Genomic DNA, 21,525 nt, shown 5'->3' with positions numbered 1-21,525 from the left:
TCTTATCTACAAAAGGTCAACATACGGTAATTTACTATTTATTGTCCATTTTTGGAAAAGCTCCACCCCAGAAAGGCCTAAATTTGATAATAAAAACTGAAATTTTTATCACAAATGCTCTTCACGCTCCCTTCAGGACATTTTTAACCCCCAAGGATTACATGGAGTCTGCACTTTGTCCACACCCTATGTAAATAAATTATGAGATAAAATTATCCCAACCTTTTCTCAATTTTTTAATCAACAAGAATAATTTTTAAAATGGTATAAATTTAAACAACAAGATGGAAGTAATGGGGGAACTTGGGAAGGAAGAGAAAGAAGAAAGGAATTGGGTGGAATGAACTGCTGATTTAATCTCATGAAGAAGGGAAATGATATACATGAACACGACTAAAAATGCCATAAAAACAACATATCATAAAGGAAGCTCATTAATAAACCCAGTGATTCTGGCCATAAAAGCCTCTGACAAGACATCAAAACAGTAGAATTGTTTATTGAGTAAAGAAGCATATTAATTTTTGTACAAATAACATTGGTAGAATCAACAAAGCTGGTGTGTGTGTGGAATCAATGGTTAAATAAACAAATTGCAACAACCATGAATGTATGAAAAGTTTGTTTTAAGTAAACTTTCGATCAGTTACAACTATTTTCTGATCATTTCCCAATAAACCCAGAATGGGAATGGCATTTTTGCCCTTTGTCTGACATCTAGCACTGGATAACACAGTGGTTTTCAACCTTTTTTTTTTTTTACCAGGGACCACTTGACCAGGGGCCACTTTGACTAGGGATCACTCTCCAACATTAGTACCAAAAGGATTACAAATCAGTTTTTGGTCAACTGTAGATTTGGTCTGGTTATTTGGGGTGCTGATTCAGAAAATTGCATCGGATAGACCACATCAGCTCTAGTTTCTGATACAGAACATATGCCATCTAGTAGTCGCCATCTGCTCACCAGCAGAAAAAGATATTTAATAAGAGTCAGTACTATAAGAGGGTTTCACAAGATTAATGGCTCTTGTTGCAACAGTGTAGTCTTGGTGAGGCCATTGACCATATTTTAATTTTTGCGGACCACTGGTGGTCCACGGACCAAGGGTTAGGAACCACTGGGTTAACAGAAGATCACGTCTGGCCACTCTTTGTGTTGGGAATTAAGTCACAACTGCTACATTTTTCACAGAGGCATTTTAACTTCAAAATATCTGCTTACTGAATTTTGATATTCAGAATGAGTAAAAGCGTGGTATTTCAAATATTAGCTGAAGACGTGTGTGTGTGGGTTTAAACAGACAAAGAAAAGCCTGACAGAAAGCTGATAATATTTACAAGGTGACAATAGCATCCAGATGAAATTATTTTTGAGCTGCCGGCAAAAAAAGATGGGGATAATTATATGTTGTCAACATAGAGAGGGTTCCTCCAGGTGTGAATGTGTGCATGAAGGCACGTGAAGGTGTGAAAGACTATAAAGATGTCTCTATAGACATTAAATACGTCAACTCAACAGACTTTGCACACATCTGCAATTGTAATGCTGTCACCTCATCTAGGTATAGATTTTGTCAACTGACTGGTTAATGAGGAAAGCTTTTGTTACTAGCTTAGTGATGTATTTTTGTTAATGATGTGCTTCTAAACTGCAATGTACTGTAAATCATGTTAAAGACGTTGGTAGCCCAAGCTTTGTGGGAATGCTATGTAAGCTATGGTCATTCATTATGCCATGCAGGAGATGCAATTTTGGCCTGATCTAAGCAGAGTTGTTTTTATGTACAAATAAACCTTGACAATGAAATAAGAGATTAAACTTGTATGTCAACAGAGAATAAATAACGCCAACCATTCTATCAAATGTCGCATTTTACACACTGAATCTCACTGCTCTAGTTATTCTTTGATGCCACAACTAGGATTGAGTTCAGTAACATTTAGAAGCTTTCTACCTGCTAAAAGTGGACAGAGAGATTCAGCCTAAATTATAATGTTTTAGGGTCCATTTAAACCTGATAAATGGCTACTGAATTTGGGAAAGAAATATATATAGATGGATAGCCTGTTAGTACTGACAAAGACCAATCAATGTGGCTGGCAAATCAATTTCTGTGCTGGTCTGTGACGAATTTATGCTGCTTCTGGCTTGTGATAAACAACAGTAAGGTACGGATTCACAGGAAAGCAGAGCCCCAGCTCCAAACTAAAAGCACATTATATGTGTCAAAGGCACAGACTGTAAGAACCATAAGGGTAGAAAAAAGAAAGAGATTAAAAAGCAACTTTTAAGATAGAATTGGTTACCATATATACAACATTCAAATTATTGATCTAGAATTCCTAATATATAACATCATATAAATTACCACTCTTTTGAAGGATAAGTAGGAAACCAGACAAGGACTATGGGAAAGGTTTGTAGGAAAAATAGAATAACCAGTGTAGACATTATGGTAAATAAATTGTCCCATATTTGCTCTTCATTGATAAGGATCTGGGGACTTTATCCTCTTTCAAAAAGATCACTGTCAAATATTTTAGGGGACATCCAATGGTGCTTTTGAATTAACAGAACACTCAGTGGTGCAAAGAGGGTTTTTCATCAATCTCCCAACCTATTGTAGGACTCCCAGCCAGGGAATGGGAATAGGAGGACAAAGCCAAAAACCACATAGAGATATTACTTTAAAAGTAGATTTAAGTACAGTAAGACCCCTGTTTTAAAGAGGGATATGTTTCTAACTGGATCATGATTACCTGAAATTGTGGATGTAACCAAACACCATTAAATTGCTTGATTTCTAGTCCCAGCATCTCTTAGAGTTGCTTTGGAGAAACTAGAGATTACTCGAGAGATATCCATTCTAGGAGCTTGCCAGGTCCTCCATGGTGACTATATTGTAACTTCCAGGGAAGAATATCATAGCCTGGAGGATTTAGTACATTCTTACCATTTTCTCCTGAGCATGGATAAGTGAAACCGTGGATATGTGTTGCAGTCAGAAGTTACTATATCAGCTTAATTTTTGTGGCACAAAAATTTAGAAATAGTATAAAGACCTGGCTTAGGACATCAGCCAGTCCAAAACTATACAAGAATCCTGAGTCCTAGACATATAAGAAATGTGTCCTAAAAATTGTATTTTCCATCAAGTTCATTCTTTTCCAAAGAACAGAAACAACCGTTCTCTGCCACTTTCTTCAGTCAGCAAAATACCATATTTAATAACCCAAGTCAAAACACCACACTGACCACACTAGGACTTGATCCAACCACAATGGACTTAAACTTGTATTTTAAAGGAGAGAGACTGTGTAGTCACAAACATACACTGTCTCCAGTGCCATACTTGATCATGCATGAAAACCACATGTTGACTTCATGAAACGAGAGCTTCCTTCTCCAAAGCTGAATGGAAAGTTGTAAGATGGTGGGAGGAAACATTTGTTGCTCCAATTCATGCAAAAATAACCAGAACTTTAGAAAGTTACTTTTGGTTTACTGTTCACAGCTACCAGCCATTGTGTTTAGGGTCAAAGCATTTGCTACACTTCTACAAGTTTAATCATGTACCTTTTTATATGAAGAAAGGGAAATTATAGGTGGTGGACAGGCATCACAAACATTACGTGAAAGACAAAGGAGTGGCAACATTTTATGGAGTCAACTCTGAGTTTTAACACACTTGCACTGTTAAATGTTTGATCTAAAAAAATAGGATTTAGCATCTCTCAGAAGATGAAAATCATGTTCACGAGACTGGGGAAACTTCCTCTTGCTCAAGTTCTTTGAACATCAAACTCTGAAATAAAATGATATTGAAAAAGGACAAATGATGACTGATGCCAAGCAATTTTTACCAGGCATCAATAAAGAGAGAAAACTATTCTATTAGCTTTAGAATTATTGTCAGGCCCAGAAGAATGTTAAAACTGACAAAGCTAATTTCACTTAGGTCACTTAGTAGCTTTATTGAGTAGGTTTCCATGTCCCAGTAAAGGTTTTTATATAAAAAATAGAGCTTATTACTTTGTATGATTGTCTACTTGAAGGTATGGAGTTCAGATGATGTCATGGCTTTGTGTGAGACAGCAAATCACAATTTTAAACTGTACAGAAAAACTCAACTAGTATTCAGTATTTCTTCAATGCTGGCAAATGGAGGGGATGCCATCCACATCTGAAGGAAGGAGCCTAGCTTAGAAATGGGTTCCTTGGCCAGAATTCTCTTCCCACACATTCTTGCCAACTCCCAGCATCTGCTATTTGAGCCTGAACCTGCCTGATGTCCCTGTGTAAAGCTTTTGTTCAGATTAGGAATTCTAATCACCAAATTTGGAAAAGCAGTTAGGAATCAGGATGCTTTGCTGACCATACAGAGAGACTGTGGAAGTGAAAGTTGTATCTTATCTTCCTTGTCAAGTCCTTTGTTATGCTGTTTCCAAACTCCAGCAACGATACAACACATAAAACCAGGAAGACAACCATCATTTTGAAAATGTAACATACAGTTGTCAGGTAGAACACAAATGAGTAAGAAAATTCACTGACCTTCTACATTCATGGCTTCCCTCAGCAACTGCAGCTTCCTCTGCCGCTCTTTGATCCTGTCGAAAGCATTTGACAAAGCTGCAGCCACAGAGGTCTCTGGCCCATGGCGCAACTGATCTAGTTTTTGAGGGCCAAATATATCAAGGGCTATGCTTCCATCTGAGTATCTGCCCTCCTTGTTTCTAGCAGTTGAAGTCCGTACTGAAACCGTCCCTGCATGATGATAGTGCTTGCAGGAATTCCCAGGACAGTCTCTCTCTGTGACTTTGTCAGCTGTGGAAAGCAGATCTGAGGAGGAGGCCCAGACCTTCCGCTTGGGGCCAACATCAGTTTTCCTTTCCAAATCATCAGCTCTACACCGGTATGAACAGTAAGTATTTGTGTCATCTTCATGGCCGGAGTTGTAATTGGAAGAAATGCCCTGGTAGAATTCTTCTTCACCTTGTGAACCTCTAACAGACAAGAATCCCATTGATTTACTAAGCCCTTTGTTGAGAGACAGTTGAGAGACTGGGGCCTTGCGACCATCTCGGGCATCAGTCATTAAAGTTCTTCCTGGAATGATAAAAACCTAGCTTACAGACAGCAAACCTTTTCTCCCAATGCCCCATAGTGCAAACTACAGAAAAACAAATGTTTCTCTTGTGATTCTCCAGATGTTGGAGTAGGAAGCATGACCAGAAAGCAAGTTTAGCTTGTGTCTTTATGGCATCTCTGAATATACCACATTGTTGTTGATGTTGATGAGCCTTCAAGAGAACTCTGACTTCCAGCAACAATGTGTTTTCGCAACAACTTTCATTTAAGGGAGTTTGCCACTGTCTTTACTTCCTTTCAAAAATTGGTTTCTAGACATTCCAGTAAGGCAAGAGTGGGGAACACATTGCCGTCCAAAGGTGGTGAGACTGCAGCTCCAACCAGCTTAGCTAAAAGTGATGGGAAATGCAATCTAACAATAGCTATAAAGTCAAATGCTCCACAGCAGAATGCCAAGAAATATAAAACCTCCAATGGCATGAACCACAAGGTGACACTAAAGCCAATCCTCCATCATTGACGCTGGGGAGGACCAGTTCCCAAGTGCCAAGGGTTACATGGGAAACTATGATGGCTGCTGGTTTCGGATCAGTGGAGTAGTGAATATATTTTGGGTTTCAGTCTGAATTTTAAAGGAGCTATCCAGGAAGCCTAATGTATTTTGAAGATAGTATTCAGCACCTTGGATAGATCCATTAGGTCCATTAGCCAACACTGACAAGGATTCCTGCTAAAAATAAAATATCTTCCTGTTATAACAACAGCCATTTTGGGGGGCTGTATAAATAATGTATGCTACCGGTTTTTAAAAAAGAAAAAAAAAGATATATAGTGCCTCTCATTAACGTGAGCACCCAACACAATATCTCTTTTCCCTCATATTTATTCACTACTGAGAAACATAAGTACAGTCTTTTGAAAAACACTTTCAGTTTAATTTGTTTCTCAAATATATACAAAAATTGATTCTTAGATTTTCCTCTCCTGGGACTAAAATGGCAACATCTCCATGAAATCATGCCCAGGCTCTTTGCAAAGCGACCAAACAGACTTGCCTATAGTGAGTGTTTTTATAATTTAGTCAAGTAATACTAGGAGCCATCCAACATTCTTGAACTTCATTTCTGACACAGCCTCCTAGTTACTGCCATTGGCTCATAGAGATGGAAATTTCAATGGAAAGCTTATCATGAGAAGAAAGTATATCTCATTTCCCCATGGAAACAAAAAAGCAAGGTTCAAAGGGTGCGTTAGAAGGACGGACCTTCATGCAGCCCAAGAGATAAATATAGCCTTTATCCACAAGCTGTCAAACATCAGGAACATCAACAGCATGCACAGTTATATAACACCTAATCAATTGTCATCACTGAGATCATTGCATTGTTAATGACAAAAGACAGCCCCAAAGCTACCAATTTCATCAGAGTAGTCACAAGGAAGTAAATGGATTTATACTCTAGTATGTTTTGCTCCTTGTTTGGATAGTCCCAGTGTTTTTATTCCTTTGATTCATGCAGTTTTCACGATTTGTTTCCTCCAATGTTTAAATATGATATATACCCTCCTTGTGATACTACAAGGATCTTTGATTTTACAATAAACTTGAATTATCTTTTGTCAATTTGCTTCTAAATGTAATTAAATGCGTGCTTACTCCCCTTTTCCTGAATATCCTATGACTAAATCACTTTTGTACTTTTGAATTTTGCTCCCTCCAATCCTCTACTGCAACACTTCTCTGCAATCTGTTAATGATCTTCTCTTAAGGAAAAAAAAGGTATTTATTCTGTTTTTAGAACAGCTGCTTTTAATACCTGCCAGCCCATCTCGTCCCGTTTCTCTTTTCTTGGCCTGAATTTTTGGAGTTTGGTTCTTGATTTGTTCACAGAGAGTCTTTCCAGATGTTAAATTTATCAAGCAGCTATACTCCAGATGTTGCTCAACAACCAGACACCTTCCTCACCATCACTGCTTGCCACCCAGGACATTACATTTTAACAACATTTATCCCAGCTAGTGGGACAATACAATAGTTTTATCTTCTCAGTCCTTCCTCTTTCTTTCAGTAAAACAATTCAAAAATCTTCTCTTCCTGGTGAATCTCCCTTTAGACACCATATTTCTATCTTTTACTTCTTACCAATTCTCTATATTTTTATTAGAGATTGGGAAAATTACTTTTTTAAGATACATCTCCCAGATGGCTCCACACAATCTCTTTTTAACTCAAAATAGATTTTCCTTGAGCTCCACCTTGTATGCCTAATCACAAAATACATGATCCTGAGTTAAATACCTTTAGAAGGAGTCCCTTGAGTTTTGTGGTACAGTATACAGAAAATATAAATGTATTACATTTGCCTGTGCATTCCTCCCTCATCATTTATATTATTTTATTAATTTCCTGTGTTTGACTTTGTGCTAACTTGTTTTGTTTGCATTTTATTTAATGTTTATTATTTGCTGCATGTATTTTATTTTATTTTGATCTGTTGTAGTTGTGGGGCTTAGCCTCATGTTAGCTGTCCCAAGTCTCCTTAGGGGAGATGGTAGCGGGGTATAAATAAAGTATAATAATAATAATAATAATTATTATTACTCCCTTCTTTTACTCTAGTTAAGCTTAGTCATTATTTTAAGAAATACAGCAGCTTCATAACTCTAGTTTGCCACTTTACCATAGTATGTTTCTGGGCCTCCTTTCTAGGATGGGAACTGAGAACACTGTTTTACAGTCGATTCAGTCCTTTTTTCCCCCAAGGGTGCACTCAGAAAGTGGTGCTAGTAGACTCTTGTTTGACATGCTACAATGTCCTTTGGGGTTCAGTTTTGTCCCCCATATAGTTTGACATTTACGTGAAACCACTAAGCAGATGTCCAGACATTAGGAGTTCGGTGCTACCAATGCGCTGGCATCCAACTCTATTGGTCATGTTCATCTAACTCCCAGGAATCCTTTTGAGGAGCAACCATCATCACACTAGAGCAGTGGTTCTCAACCTGGGGTCCCCAGATGTTTTTGGCCTTCAACTCCCAGAAATCCTAACAGCTGGTCAACTGGCTGGGATTTCTGGGAGTTGTAGGCCAAGAACATCTGGGGACCCCAGGTTGAGAACCACTGCAATAGAGAATGAATCCACTTTAAATCTGGTTGCTGCCTCCTGCAAAATTCTGGGGTTTTCTAGTTTAGGAAGGAGCCTTTAACAGCCCCCTAAACTACAAACTCCAAAATTCTGCAGGAGGCAGAAACCAGATTTAAAGTAGATTCATTCTCTAGTGTGATGAAGTGGCCACTGTCTGCTGTCATTAATGGAGTGGATGAAGGCCAAGAAATTTACACTGAATCCAGACAAAAGAGTACTAGTCACTTGAAAGGAAAATCAAGAAATACAAATTCAAGGTGTGCTGGACAAGGTTACATTCCCTCTGAAATCTTGAATCCATAATTTGGTCATACTCTTGGATTGAAACCTAAGTTTATATGCCCAGCTTTTGGCAGTGGCCAGAAGTGTATTTGCACAACTTACATTAATACACAAACTATATTCTTTATTTAAGATGTCAGATCTAGTCACAGTAACACAGTTATTTTATAAAGGTGATGGGGCATTTTTGAGGAAATTTGATTGTTATGTTTGAAGCTTAATGCTTTGTGCATATCAAATTCAAAGATTGTCGTTTTCTCCCCAGCAAAGAACTAAAAGAAAGTAGTAAGAAAGTAATATGCAACATAACTGACTGCGACAATCAGTTAAACAACATCACAAACAACTGAAACACAGTTTGAGAAGCAGTGGACCATAGAAGTATGAGAGTGGGTCATGAGGGATGGGAAAATTGAGTGGAGATGAAGAGTAGAAATTGGGAAACAAGCAATAGTGGCCGAGGGAGGTCAAAAACCTCACCATTTTTCATTCCATCCATTCTCTATAATAATAAGCAGGTTTCATTTTTTTCCAAAGGAAATTATCGCCAGATTTCAGGATTTTGTTCTGAAAGGAATCATTTAAAGAGTCCCTCAATATTTTTGGCTATACAGCAGAGAAATTATATTATGAAGTAGCATCTATGTTATTCCAATAACTGTAACAATAGTGTCACTTTAATAGTGACAGCCTATTATAACTTCAGCAATTGAAACACAAGTGTAGCATTGTGGTTAATGCACTATAAATGATTATAAAATATCCCAGCATGTTTTACTTTGGAATTAAAAAAGGAACATATCTTTTTATACTGACTATTTGTCTTAAACATTGCAGTCAGCATGGAACACTTACTATGCTTCTCACAGTTATAGGCATTATACAGCCACAACAGCTAAATATATCCTGTTTTTATTGGGTATTCACTCTTGACATGGAGCAGTGATTTCAGGTACTTGTAAAACACACAAGATGGATGGAACATAACCTAAGAAATGTGAATTAACACTAGAAATGGGTGAGGAATCAGGTCTAGCAGACTTTTTTGGAAACAAGCTTTATCCAGCCCATCCTTCCCAAATTCTGTGTGGTCTTGATATAATTTGAGATCCAAAATCTGCATAGTAAAGGACAGCTGTAGACACCTCTGGAAAAATGAACACATTTCAAAAGTACACACAGAAAACATTCAAATGTGTGTAAAACCATCCTTAAATTTTCTTTAGTCAATAGAAGAGGGCACAGAAACCATGCATACAATTTAGAAGTTGTGTACAACCATGATGATGTTTGAAACAAAGAACCAAGGAAGCAGACTCCACATGATGAAGACAAACAAATGAACAAAAAACTTGATGGAAACAAACTCAGACCATAGGTGCTGGTAGGTAAAGAAGAGGAATTACATAATGATGTAATTTGTACACGTGCACATCCCTAAATAATATGATAAACTTGGGTTTGAGCCAGATAAGATTCTCCTCTGATGGCACTTTATTTTTTTGTTCTCACAAAGAGACTGGAAAATCAACATGCACTAATCTTGCCTAGATTTGAGATTTGAGATTTTATCAAAGAAAACTCCCAAAGACACATCTGCTCCTCCTTGTTCCTATGACCATCAGAAAAAAGAAAATGATACCAGGCTTTACACATTTATTTGAAAGCTGTATCTCTTTGACAACATGATGGAAGATACTCAATCTGGCAAAGGGCATGTGTGCATATGTTTGTGAGTGGAAGAGAGACAGAGAGGGACAGCGAATGAAAGAAATAGCGTAAGCATGTTAGAGAGAGAATATATTCATATGAATGTGGTATGGCCTGGAGCATTTTTCTTCTTCCTGTGCTAAGGGTGTAGGATGGAGCATGTAAAAACCCGTTATTAGTATGTGGGTCAAAGTAGATAAAATATTGCATCATATTAACTGCATGAAAGTAATTCAGATGTATGTTCTTTATAGCTAAGTAGTAGCTTGTGTGTCTCTATGACACAGAGAGCATAGAAGTAAATACCTAGTCACTGGGAAGAATAGGGTTAATTTTTACTCCCACTGTAATTTCACCCAAGGCTACTGTTAGTCCCAAGAAAGAAGGTTTCACAGGAATCAAGGGTTGCTTCTTTTCTGAAGCTAAAAGCAGCTGTTTAGAGATATTTTTATAGGGCTCACAGAGCAAGGAAAAGGATAACTTTTCCATCTCTGTTCACTATAGTTCTGGCTGGTGGCTTCTTTGTGAGCATTACACATTCCACACCAAGCTATTCAAGGTCCCGAGATGACTCCCCAAATTGCTTCAGCACCTTGGATCTTATTCAAAGTTTAGATTAGAACCATCATCTGATTTGATGCCACATCAACAGCTGCCATGACTACAATCCCAGTTCTGTTGAGAAGTGTTCTTCATAGTTTGGGAACTAGTGAATCCAAACAGTTAACACCAGGTTAAGCTTAGCCTCAAGATGCCTCTCTTAAGACCTTGAACTGAACTAGTCACACAATTATTTCTCCAACTTCTTCTTTGTAATACTGTCATTCAGTAATTTACTAGCAGTATCTGGCTACAAGGAGACCAATCTACTTTCTGAGGCAAAACCTGTCAGGCTGGTCATAACCACCAGGCATAACACTTACCTCCTTCACATTACTTATCTGGAAGGCAAAAGATTAAAAAGAAGTCTAGGCTTCCACAATACGGACACTCCCTTCATTGCTTAACATTTACCTGTGGGAAGCCCTTTCCCTCTCAGCCTCTCCCGAATGGCCTGGCTCCTGTCAGTCTGAAGGTTTCTATCCCCGATGCAGGAAAGTTGATCTACCTGTTAAAAAAGTAGATCATGCAGATTCTGAAACAAAATCATGTTGGCATGTAGACTGGAAGCTACATTAAAAGTTGGGTTAGTCAGGAGAGAAAAACACACAGTTACTTCCCTTTCTCTGAGCTCTTTGGATTATGGTTCTAAAAATTTGCCAGCCACTATGGCCAATGCTTATGGTGGATGGGGGATTTGCAGTGCTTTCAGCATTGAAATATTTTCTAGAATCTCTGTACATATATAGAACACATCTTTGCAGGTAGGATTTTAGATAGTAGGTTCAGAGAGAAAATCAGTGTAGTATTTATGCTTGAGAGCTTGAGAGTAGCTTGAGAGTTGGACCCTGATTCTGGAGACTAGGGTTTCATTAAGGGAACTCAATGGGAGACCTGGACAAGTCATACTTTCTCAACCTAATACAAAGGCAATGGCAAATCTCTTCTGAACAAATATTGTACAGAAAACCATGTGATAGCTTAGCTTTAGGATTGCCATAGGTCAGAAATAACTTGAAGGCACACAATAGCAACAGTGACAATAATGTCCTGGGTTGAGGATAAAGGAAATTTTCCAAGTTCTGTCACTGCATGTCTCCTTCTGAATTATCAGATTTCTTACACCAACCTATAATTATTTAAAGTAGAATTGAATTAACAGTTGTTATATAGTTATGCCACAAGCCACCGCAGTACTGATTTCTTGGATGAGTATTTGGCTTGATTCACAATATTTGCCAAAGGTGATGAAAATAAATGCACAGCCCTCCTTAATCAATACACACTTAAATGAAAAGAAACAAAGCAATTAACTGTTGCTTTCTGTAGAAAGGAGGCATCTAAATGACTGTTTGAGCTACTCTCTCACAAACTTCTCACAATTGCTGACCTAGTAAACAGAAATGATTATCCAAACCATTTCAGGCACCTTAGAATCAGCAACAAAACCCAGAGTCTTCTCACAAATTATAAAGCATGTTAGAAATAATTATGTACATATAGAAGGTATGCTATGGTCGTAACATGGTTGATGTTTCATGATGATAACATGCATACTAGCTGTGCCTACTTTTCACTTTACCTTCATACACACACACATACTATTTGTTATTAATGCCCAGAAGTCACAGTCAACATGGTCACTGGTAAGAGCTTAAGGCAGTGGTTCTCAACCTGTGGGTCCCCAGATGTTTTGGCCTTCAACTCCCAGAATTCGTAACAATTGGTAAACTGGCTGGAATTTCTGGGAGTTATAGGCCAAAACACCTGGGAACTCAGAAGTTGAGGACCACTGGCTCAAGGCAACTGTAACCCAAAGTATCTGGAAATCCAAGGATTCCTCACTTCTGCTTTAAACCAAGGCTGCATCTACTGAAAAACTAAACTGTATGCACTGTGAACTTTAAGAAATGTAGGCTCTTCAGAAGCAGAGGCAATGTCTTTTCAATTCCATGTCCCCCTAGACAAATCAAACCCCACAATCTAATTTAGCCTAACTCCAACTCTCATTAAAGAAGACATTAATAACACAATACAAATTCCCCAAATCAACTGAACAGTTTCATCTGGATAATTATAATGCTTGAGGAAAACAAATCTGTCAAGTATTTTTTTTAAAAAAAATATACTGATATAGAAATTTTGATTTAATATATGTGCTGCTTTGCTGGTTTTGGGAAAAAAGCTATTCCATAAATTATACACATTATTTATTGCTTCTTTGACTTTTTGGCTGAGGTCAGGTGTAGCATACCAAAAAATGCAAACCTGGTTTCCACCAGATGTTCCCGTTAAAAAAATGAGCTGGAAGCTATGAAGGGGCTGGATCAAGTCTCACTTAAATCATAAAGCAAGTGGATTGCCTTAGATAAGACTCTGACTGCATAAACCCGGGGATCATGTTTTTAATCTTCTAAACCAGGACTGAGAATTCTGTTTACATACTGACCACATGGGCCTTTTTTTCAGACCTCAACTACACACCATCATAAACTATATTATGAAGAAAAGCAGGGAATTGCTCATCCAGGCAACGCAAATCTTAGAGACATGATCCTCACACGTTGTCCTGCTTCTCCAAAGCCACTTTAAACAAAAGCAGAAAGGTGTCTGAAATAGGTGGGCAACAGATTGCGTGCAGCCCTTGTACATCTGCTCTTAAACCAGAGCCTGAAAATAAATCATCTAAACTTTCCCAGAGATTTTCAAATGATGCTCTTACTGTCATATGACCTGCAGGGGTGTTTTTCAGGACCAAAGTAACCCCATAGCTGCACTCCAATATTCCCTCAGTGTGGCATTAATATCTCCAGGCAGCAATATGGCACAATGATGGTAGTAACAATAATCATTATCATAATAATAACAACAACCTGCTTCTCCCCAAGGCTTGAGATAGGGTAAAACATAGGATTATGAACAAATGATGGCACAAGACACCTTCCTATATCACTCGGTGATGCTAATATGATTAACCCTTAAGAAGAAACTCTCATTCCTGAGCGAATATCAAAATTCTGCAGCAGGACAAGAGTGAAAGACATCATATCACAATGGCAGGGGCTGGGCTTCTAATGTAAGGTATCTATGTGATACCATGGACTTTTTGTAGAAAAAGCTGTTTTATATTAATGTAGTTTGGTTTTGAAAGCATTGAATAATGGAGGTAACCAAGTAAAAAGCGGAGTGAATGAAGGTTGGCATTTACTGGTGACTAGTTGAGAGTTTGGAGCAATTTGAATAAAGATGTTGGCTGACAATCTGGCAGTTGAGGGATTGGCATGGAATGTGAGGTCAATAAGTGACAATTAGGATTAAACCAATGAGGTTTAAGAATAATGAGTGTGGCTTAATGGTCTGAGTTAGTAGTTTTAAAAGAAGAGTATGAGTGTGATTTAAATATTTCCTTTAATGTATTAAATTATTAATCTTTTTGTTTAATGTTTGTTTATAAATAATGATTTTTCTGTATTATGTGATTTTGGCTGCAGGGAACACTATACTCATTAAAAACCTTTTATCCACAGGAAAATACATTCCTGGTCATGATGTGAAATCATGGATATGTCTCATTGCCAATAAATTAAGTCACTTCTAGTCCCTGCATACCATAAGAGTTATGTTGGAGGGCCTAGAGATTACTAGAACGGAATTCCCCCTAGGAATTTGTGAGATCCTTGCTGGATGAACTAACAATCCTTGCATGCACATTTGAAATGATTTGGAGTCTGCATGTTGCTGTGTAACCTAACTCCTCTTGCGTAGTTAAGCTTTATGGCCTTCATTTAGAATTTACATGTGGGGTTTGAGGAGCTGTCACCACAGAAAATGTGGGACAAGTCACGTAGACACCGCCCTTTGAACTCACAAAGGTATAAAAGGAAGGGACATCCTTTTGTCTGTTGTTGATTCGGTATTTACCTTACTCTACATGGATTGATCATCTTCTGCACTTTTGGGCAATGTAATTCTGCAAGCCACAAGGCCTGCTTGGGCCTCATATTCTGCAACCAAGTTTTACCTGTGTGAATCTTCACTCAAGATTTGTGAGTAAACTACTTTTTATTACATCAATCAGTTTGACGCAGTTTCTTTGTTTTCTGGCATTCTGAATGTGTAATTCCATTGCATACTTTCAGTAGTTAAGACAAAGTTTTCAAATCTGCCCATATCTTGTCATTCTACCTGCTCAGCCTCCCACTGTGTGTATGTATTTTCAAGTTTTAATACTCTGCTTTATGTAATGCTTTAAAGGAAGGTGAGCTATTTCAAACCACTTAGTTCCGTGCTTTGGTCAAGTGATTGAACCCTTCCATGTCTTAAGCATCTGCATAATACAAGAGTCCTTCAATGCAATTCTATAGTAACTTTCAGGGAATGTACACTACGTCTTCCGGGACCTAGCAAATTCCCAGAGATACAATTTCTTCCTGAGTGCCAGTGAAACCACAGATATGGGTTCACAGTGACGAGACTCTTATCATACAAAACACCCATATATAAAAAATTGGGTTCAGACATGGTGTTTGTAGTGGAAGCACAGGACAAGGAGAGTTGGTGTCCAGTGGGAACAGAAGTTGCATAATGCTCTGCAAGGGGATCTTGATTATTTTTATTAGTTTTTCACAGTAGTGTCCATAGCACAAGGACAGGAGGTCTTCATACTGGTAGTGGTAGTGGTAGTGAAGGGAAGATAAAGGAAAGACCTCATTATTTGTGATAGTACAGAGTGTTGTGGTAGCAGTGACCTTGGATCTGTTGGGGAAAGTGATGGGATAAGAAACAGGTTTTTTATAATTCCATGCTTATTCCCTGACATTTATAGGTAAGTGTGGGGGAAAGCCCCTTCATGGAAACACTAGGGCAGTAGTTCCCAACCTTTTTTTTTTAACCAGGGACCACTTGATCACAGACCACTTTGACCAGGGACCACTCTCCAAAATTAGTACCAAAAGGGTTATGAATCTATTTTTGGTCAACTTTAAATTTGGTTTGGTTATTTGGGGTGCTGATTCAGAAAATCAGAAATACTTTCTGATACAGAACATATGCCACCCAGTAGTCACCATCTGCTCACCCATAGAAGACCAGTTGCTCTCGTTGCAATGCTGTAGTAACGGTGAGGCTGTGAACCATATTTTAGTTCTTGTGGACCACTGGTGTTCCATAGACCACAGGATGGGAACCACTGCACTAGGGAGACACAGCCAACCAGTGCAACCCCCCCCCCCCCAAAAAAAAACAATGAGCTTGACAGAACAATGGTTTGACTAGATAGAAGGTCTAGAATATCGAAGTTGTAAGGCCAAGCAGATAAAGCTCTTAACCAAGAGAAAATGAGCAAAGGCTTCAACACGTGACATTATTTGGTCAACAGAAGTTCAGACATGCTCCCCTGAAGCCAATGCCATGGAAGCTATGCATTGAGGTAACTCACTATTCTGTCAACACTCTTCACGACATGTAAAGGTATTTTCCTGCTACCAAGATCTGGGGCCCTGATTGCTCTTGGGAGTCTGTCAATCTCTCATTCAAACAAACAGAAGAGTAAGGAGTGCAATTACTTGATTATATCACGGTAGCATGTCTCCAGTGTAAATTAAAAGCAAGATGCTGCAGGTCAAATTTCACCCCAGCTTTTTTTCCCTGTGTGTTTTCCAGTATAAATCTAACGGCAACGTAAGGAGAAGGCTATGAGATCCAATGAATTATTTCAATAGACCTGTTGGAAAGAATTTACAAGAAAAGAAGAATGTGCGCCAATGAAGTTCAGCATCATTAAACTGTCAGGAAGATCTATATCATAAACTTGCCGAAGTGTGTATAACCATAAAGTTGAGGCACTTGACCAGGGTCACCTAGATTTTGTTCAGAGATTAAACTAAACTGAAAACACGCATGGGGAAAAACAGACATAAATATGAGCACTTGTCACTATAACCAGAGTCCAGAAAGTTACTTAATTTTTTTTCTGTTGCTCATTAGAGTGTTTACCAAACAATTCATTGTTGTTACTCATTATTGTGCTGAAAATAACATAATTAGTTACAGTGTTTCAACATGTCAAAATTTTTGCAAAACCACTGTCACAAGTGCCTCTAAGTTTACTTAAAATACTCCATTAAAGCAACTGCTAAAAGTAACTAGAAAACATAATTAATTGTATCACAGAAGATGTTGTATGCCTTCAAGACATTTCCAACTCAACACAACACCAAGGCAACCCCATCACAGAGTATTATTAGCAAGGTTTGATAAGACGGGATTTGTCATAGCGTTCCTCTGAGGCTGAGAGAGTGTTGCTTGCTCAAGGTTACAGGGTCAACAAGGATTAAAACTCTGATCTTGCACAGTCATTAGTTTCACATCCAAACTACTACACTATACTGGCTTCTCCAAAATAAAGATAAAGGTTTCCTCTGAAATTCCTCTGACTATGGGAACCACCCCCCATAGAAATGAGTACCACCACTCATTTCCATTTCTAAGCTGAAGAGCTGGTGTTGTCCACAGAGACCTCCACAGTCATGTGGCCGGCATGACTGCATGGAGTGTCATTACCTTCCCATCTGAGCAGTACCTATTGATCAATTCACATTTGCATGTTTTTGAACTGCTAGGTTGGCAGAAGCTGTGACTAACAGCGAGAGCTCACCCTGCTCCCCAAATCTGAACCTCCACCTTTTGGACAGCAAGTTTAGCAGCTCAGCGGCTTAACCCGCTGCACCACCAGGTGCTCTTTCAAAGCAATATCCTATTACATTACTTTTAAAATGCAATTTTGCACACCATGAAACTTTATAAAAGGAGGTAACTTGTTCTTTGCCACTGGTTACTTCTAAACTGAATTCTCACATCAATGCAAAACATTATACAACCATAGCTTCTGGGATTTAATAAGAGGAATTAAAAATTCTAAGCAAGGTCACACAAGCAATCACGGCAAGTTCTAAGCAGAGAGAAGGCATAAGAAGCCAATTATAACCTCTATAAAACCTCTAAGCATCTGGCTCTTCAATGACGAATCTTTCATTAGGGCTAGAGTTTCATGTAACTAAACAAACTATAGTATTAAATAAAAGGGAGAGGCAAACAGTAAAAAAAGAAAAGAAAAATAACATATACAGAGTAAACATTTGTAGTTTTTATAAAAAGACCTACTGGATTGCTTCCAAATCTGTGTGTCCATAAATGTCACTGGACTATATCTCCCCTAATACGCCATCCCTAGGGATGCTGACTGAAATTCCTGGGAGTTGAAGTGCAAAAACATCTGTGGAACCAGGATGGGAGCCACCAGTTTACACATGAAATCATATACATGAAAAATCAAGAAGCTATAAGGGATCGTGGAGATAATTTATCTGGATAGTCAACCTGTGCCTCCAGATGTATTTGCTCTACAAACAAGCAAACAAAACATCACAAGCACCAAAGTACAGTTGGCATTTCCTCATCTGCTTGAGAATCTTGAAGATCAACAGAGAGCTTCCTGCAATGGGCAGGTATAGAGTATGTATTGGAAGTATGGTAAAACCTCCCTATCCATAAATGCTATGTTCCCGGCGAGGATGCAGATGTAGCTGAAGACCACTGAATTACTTGACTGCCACAGCGTCATCTTGAGGGACTGGAAAGTCCTAGAGATGTATCCAAGGAGACTCAATGGTAACCTCCAGGGGAAGCGTACCACAGAATTGCCTGGAAGAGAGGACTTTTTCCTTGGGGCAGGGATGCAAAATTGTGGATAAGAGTTCCTCAGTTGAGGTAGGGGTAGGTCTCTTGAATATACAGCCTTACTGGATTAGAGCACAGGTCTGTCTATCTGTTGTTGTTGTTGTTGTGATTTATGCTACACTTTTTCTCTGCTGACTCAAAGCGGCTAACATTAAAAACCATAACAATACCTATTTCTATTTCCCCCCCAAAGAGTTCGACCAAGGGAGACAACATGAACAAGGCAAAAGACCTCCAACACTCCATGCTTCCCACAGAGATTGCAAATACATAAAAATTAATTCATCACTCCAAATTTGTCAAATTTCAAAAGTTATTTCAAAGTTATTTCAATCAATAATACCCTCCACCATGATTTTTGCCATTTCTTACTACTTTAATTCCTTACTGGCCATTTTTAAAGCATTCTGTTAGAATATGAACTATTTTATTTAAAAATTAACAAATTAATTTTCTTAGGAAGCCAAAAGAAAGACCTAAGATCTCTTCTCAGCAGTCTTGCCAGCTTTCAGTGATTACCCAACTCGCTTGTAAATACTTACCCCAGAGACGTTCCCCAGAACGAGTTTCACCAACTGTTTCACATACGAGAAGGAGGGTGCACAGTTACTGTTTCGTACATGAGCGCTGCAGGCATCCAAAACCGTCCGCACGGACACACGGGCATAAACAATGTCTTCACACATTCCAAGTAGTATGCTGTTTAAATGATCCCCAAGTCTGATGGGCTAATTTTAAATACAAGTGCAAAAAGGTAACGTTAAAACCTGTATATGTGCCTCCATTCCACAATAAATACTTAAGTCTAATGCAGCACTGAATTTAATCCACACCTCAATTTTCAAAACCCTGAAACAAAAAAAGGATTTGCTGTCAAATATGACGTTCAGTGGCAAAAAAATGTAATTTTGTGGGAATATGGACCTGTTATCACAATATACTGTTCCATAATGCAGAATATTACTGGAGGAGAGCCAAATTTAGGGAAGTCATAATCACAGGCTATTAACTAGCTTGGTGACCAAATTAGTTTATATCTATATCTATATATCTGTAATTCTAAATGAACTGGAACCAATATAAAGTTATTGATATTATTGATGTTTTGATGATGCTGCTTTGGTTATTGCTACACTGATATTTTAGATTGTGTCTTGAATTGTGAACCTTCTCCTTTTTATGTTGTACACCGCTGTGAGTCGCCCTCAGGCTGAGAACAGCGGTTTATAAGCAAAGTAAATAAATAAATAAATAAATAAAGTAAATATCTATACAGACAAATTCTTTTAGAGAAATCAGGGTGATGACACATGGTTTGAAGTACAGTGAAATCAGTTATTAGATTGACAGATGCGAGAAAACTAGTCCCCCACCCCACCCCGAACTTTATTGTTAGCAGATGAACCAATAAAGCAAATTTTCTGGACAATTGGAGCAACGCTTTCAATTACATGGCAACATTAGGAAACAGAAGGAATGGTACTTATCTTCTCTTCCACTCCTGCAACTCTTTGAGTTCTGCAACTCATAACTACTTAATTATTTTCCTATATTACTTGTTAATCATTTATTTATTTATGTATTTATTTATTACTTGTTGATCATTTATTTATTTATTTATTAAAAGAGTGGCCTTACAAAAGGCAACAAATTGATGCCATATCAACAACTAATATAAACTAAACATATACATTACAACATAGATTAAAAACCATATAAGGATTAAAACACATTGTTAAAACCATGCAATCCGAGATCATAGTCAAAAGCTTGGTTCCAGAGCCATGTTTTTACTTGCTTTCAGAAAATTAGGAGGGAGGGAGTTAATCTGATTTCACTGGGGAGGGAGTTCCATAACCGAGGGGCCATCCCTGAGAAGGCCCTGTCCTTTGTCCCCACGAACCGCAACTGTGACGGAGTCGGGACCAAGAGCAGGGCCTCCCCAGACAATCTTAACCTTTGGGTTGGTTCATGGGGGAGAAGTGTTCAGACAGGTAAACTGGGTCAGAACCATTTAGGGCTTTATAGACTAAAGCCACCACTTTGAATTGTGCTCAGTAGCAGATGGGCAGCCAGTGCAGCCGACGTAAAAGGGGGGTTGTATACTGTAGAAACATCTTATGTCTTATGCTAGAATATACATACAATCTCTGTTGATATAACTTCCCAGTTACCACAAATATTTGGATTTTAGCCTTTGTATTTCACTGCCAATGTTCATACTGGATGGTTATTTCATGATGACAAGCCCTATCGTGCAGTTCTCATCTTTTAGCACCATTACAATGTCTTGTTTGATTTGTTCATCAGCAACAGTGTAAGCTTTCTTAAAATTATTGTTGTCATTCTTGTAACCCTGCCATTGTTCTCTAAACCACACTCAGTTGTGCTCCATTTGTGATCAGGAGTTGCAGGAGTGGAAGAGAAGTTAAGCACCGTTCCTTCTCTTTCCTAATCTTTCCCAGTGATTTCCTCATTCCCGATATTGTTTTGTAACAAAGAAGCAGGAAGAATGAAGCAGAAACAAATGCAAAATGCAATGTGACTACATCTCAAAGTACTACATTATGAGCTAGTGGCATGTTTTCACTACTTACTTGACTTTGAGGAACATCATAGTCAGCTCCCCAATATAGCGTCATTCCAAGGGAATAAATGTGGATCTGCAAGAAAAGGTGAGATATTTACGGAATTAATAGTACAGTAAATATTCCAGATATAATTGTGTATGTGATGTGGAGGAAGAGGATGCAGTGATACAAGATGGAATCCTGCAGGACCGTCCGGAAACAAAATCACATGATATCTTAGGGTCACATTAAAAATTGAGAATTAAGAACTGGAACAACCATGGCAGTAGCTTACTTCTTACGTAAATATTTCCATGTCTCGACAATTACAAGAAAATCTCTTCTTCAGTTTGAGCACATAGGATATGACTCTTCTTAAATGTGT

The 21,525-nt window shown here is 38.3% G+C and overlaps 1 protein-coding gene across 5 annotated transcripts in view; it reads right to left on the bottom strand.

Moving 5' to 3' along the window:
• Positions 1-21,525, bottom strand: part of PTPN13 (protein tyrosine phosphatase non-receptor type 13) — a 154,353-nt gene that overhangs the window by 67,978 nt on the left and 64,850 nt on the right. For 4 of the 5 annotated variants that reach the window (XM_060779275.2, XM_067468582.1, XM_067468584.1 and 1 more), the window contains exons 4-7: positions 21,168-21,233; positions 19,113-19,298; positions 11,248-11,341; positions 4,559-5,113 (exon numbers count right to left, since the gene is read on the bottom strand). In XM_060779275.2, the coding sequence (XP_060635258.2) occupies positions 4,559-5,113; positions 11,248-11,341; positions 19,113-19,298; positions 21,168-21,233 (901 nt within the window). The remainder of the gene's footprint in view (positions 1-4,558; positions 5,114-11,247; positions 11,342-19,112; positions 19,299-21,167; positions 21,234-21,525) is intronic. The other variant, XM_060779278.2, reaches the window with a different exon arrangement.

This window comes from Anolis sagrei, chromosome 5, assembly GCF_037176765.1.
Source record: "Anolis sagrei isolate rAnoSag1 chromosome 5, rAnoSag1.mat, whole genome shotgun sequence".
Taxonomy (NCBI): Eukaryota; Metazoa; Chordata; class Lepidosauria; order Squamata; family Dactyloidae; genus Anolis; species Anolis sagrei.
This window is presented reverse-complemented; position numbering and strand designations above follow the sequence as displayed.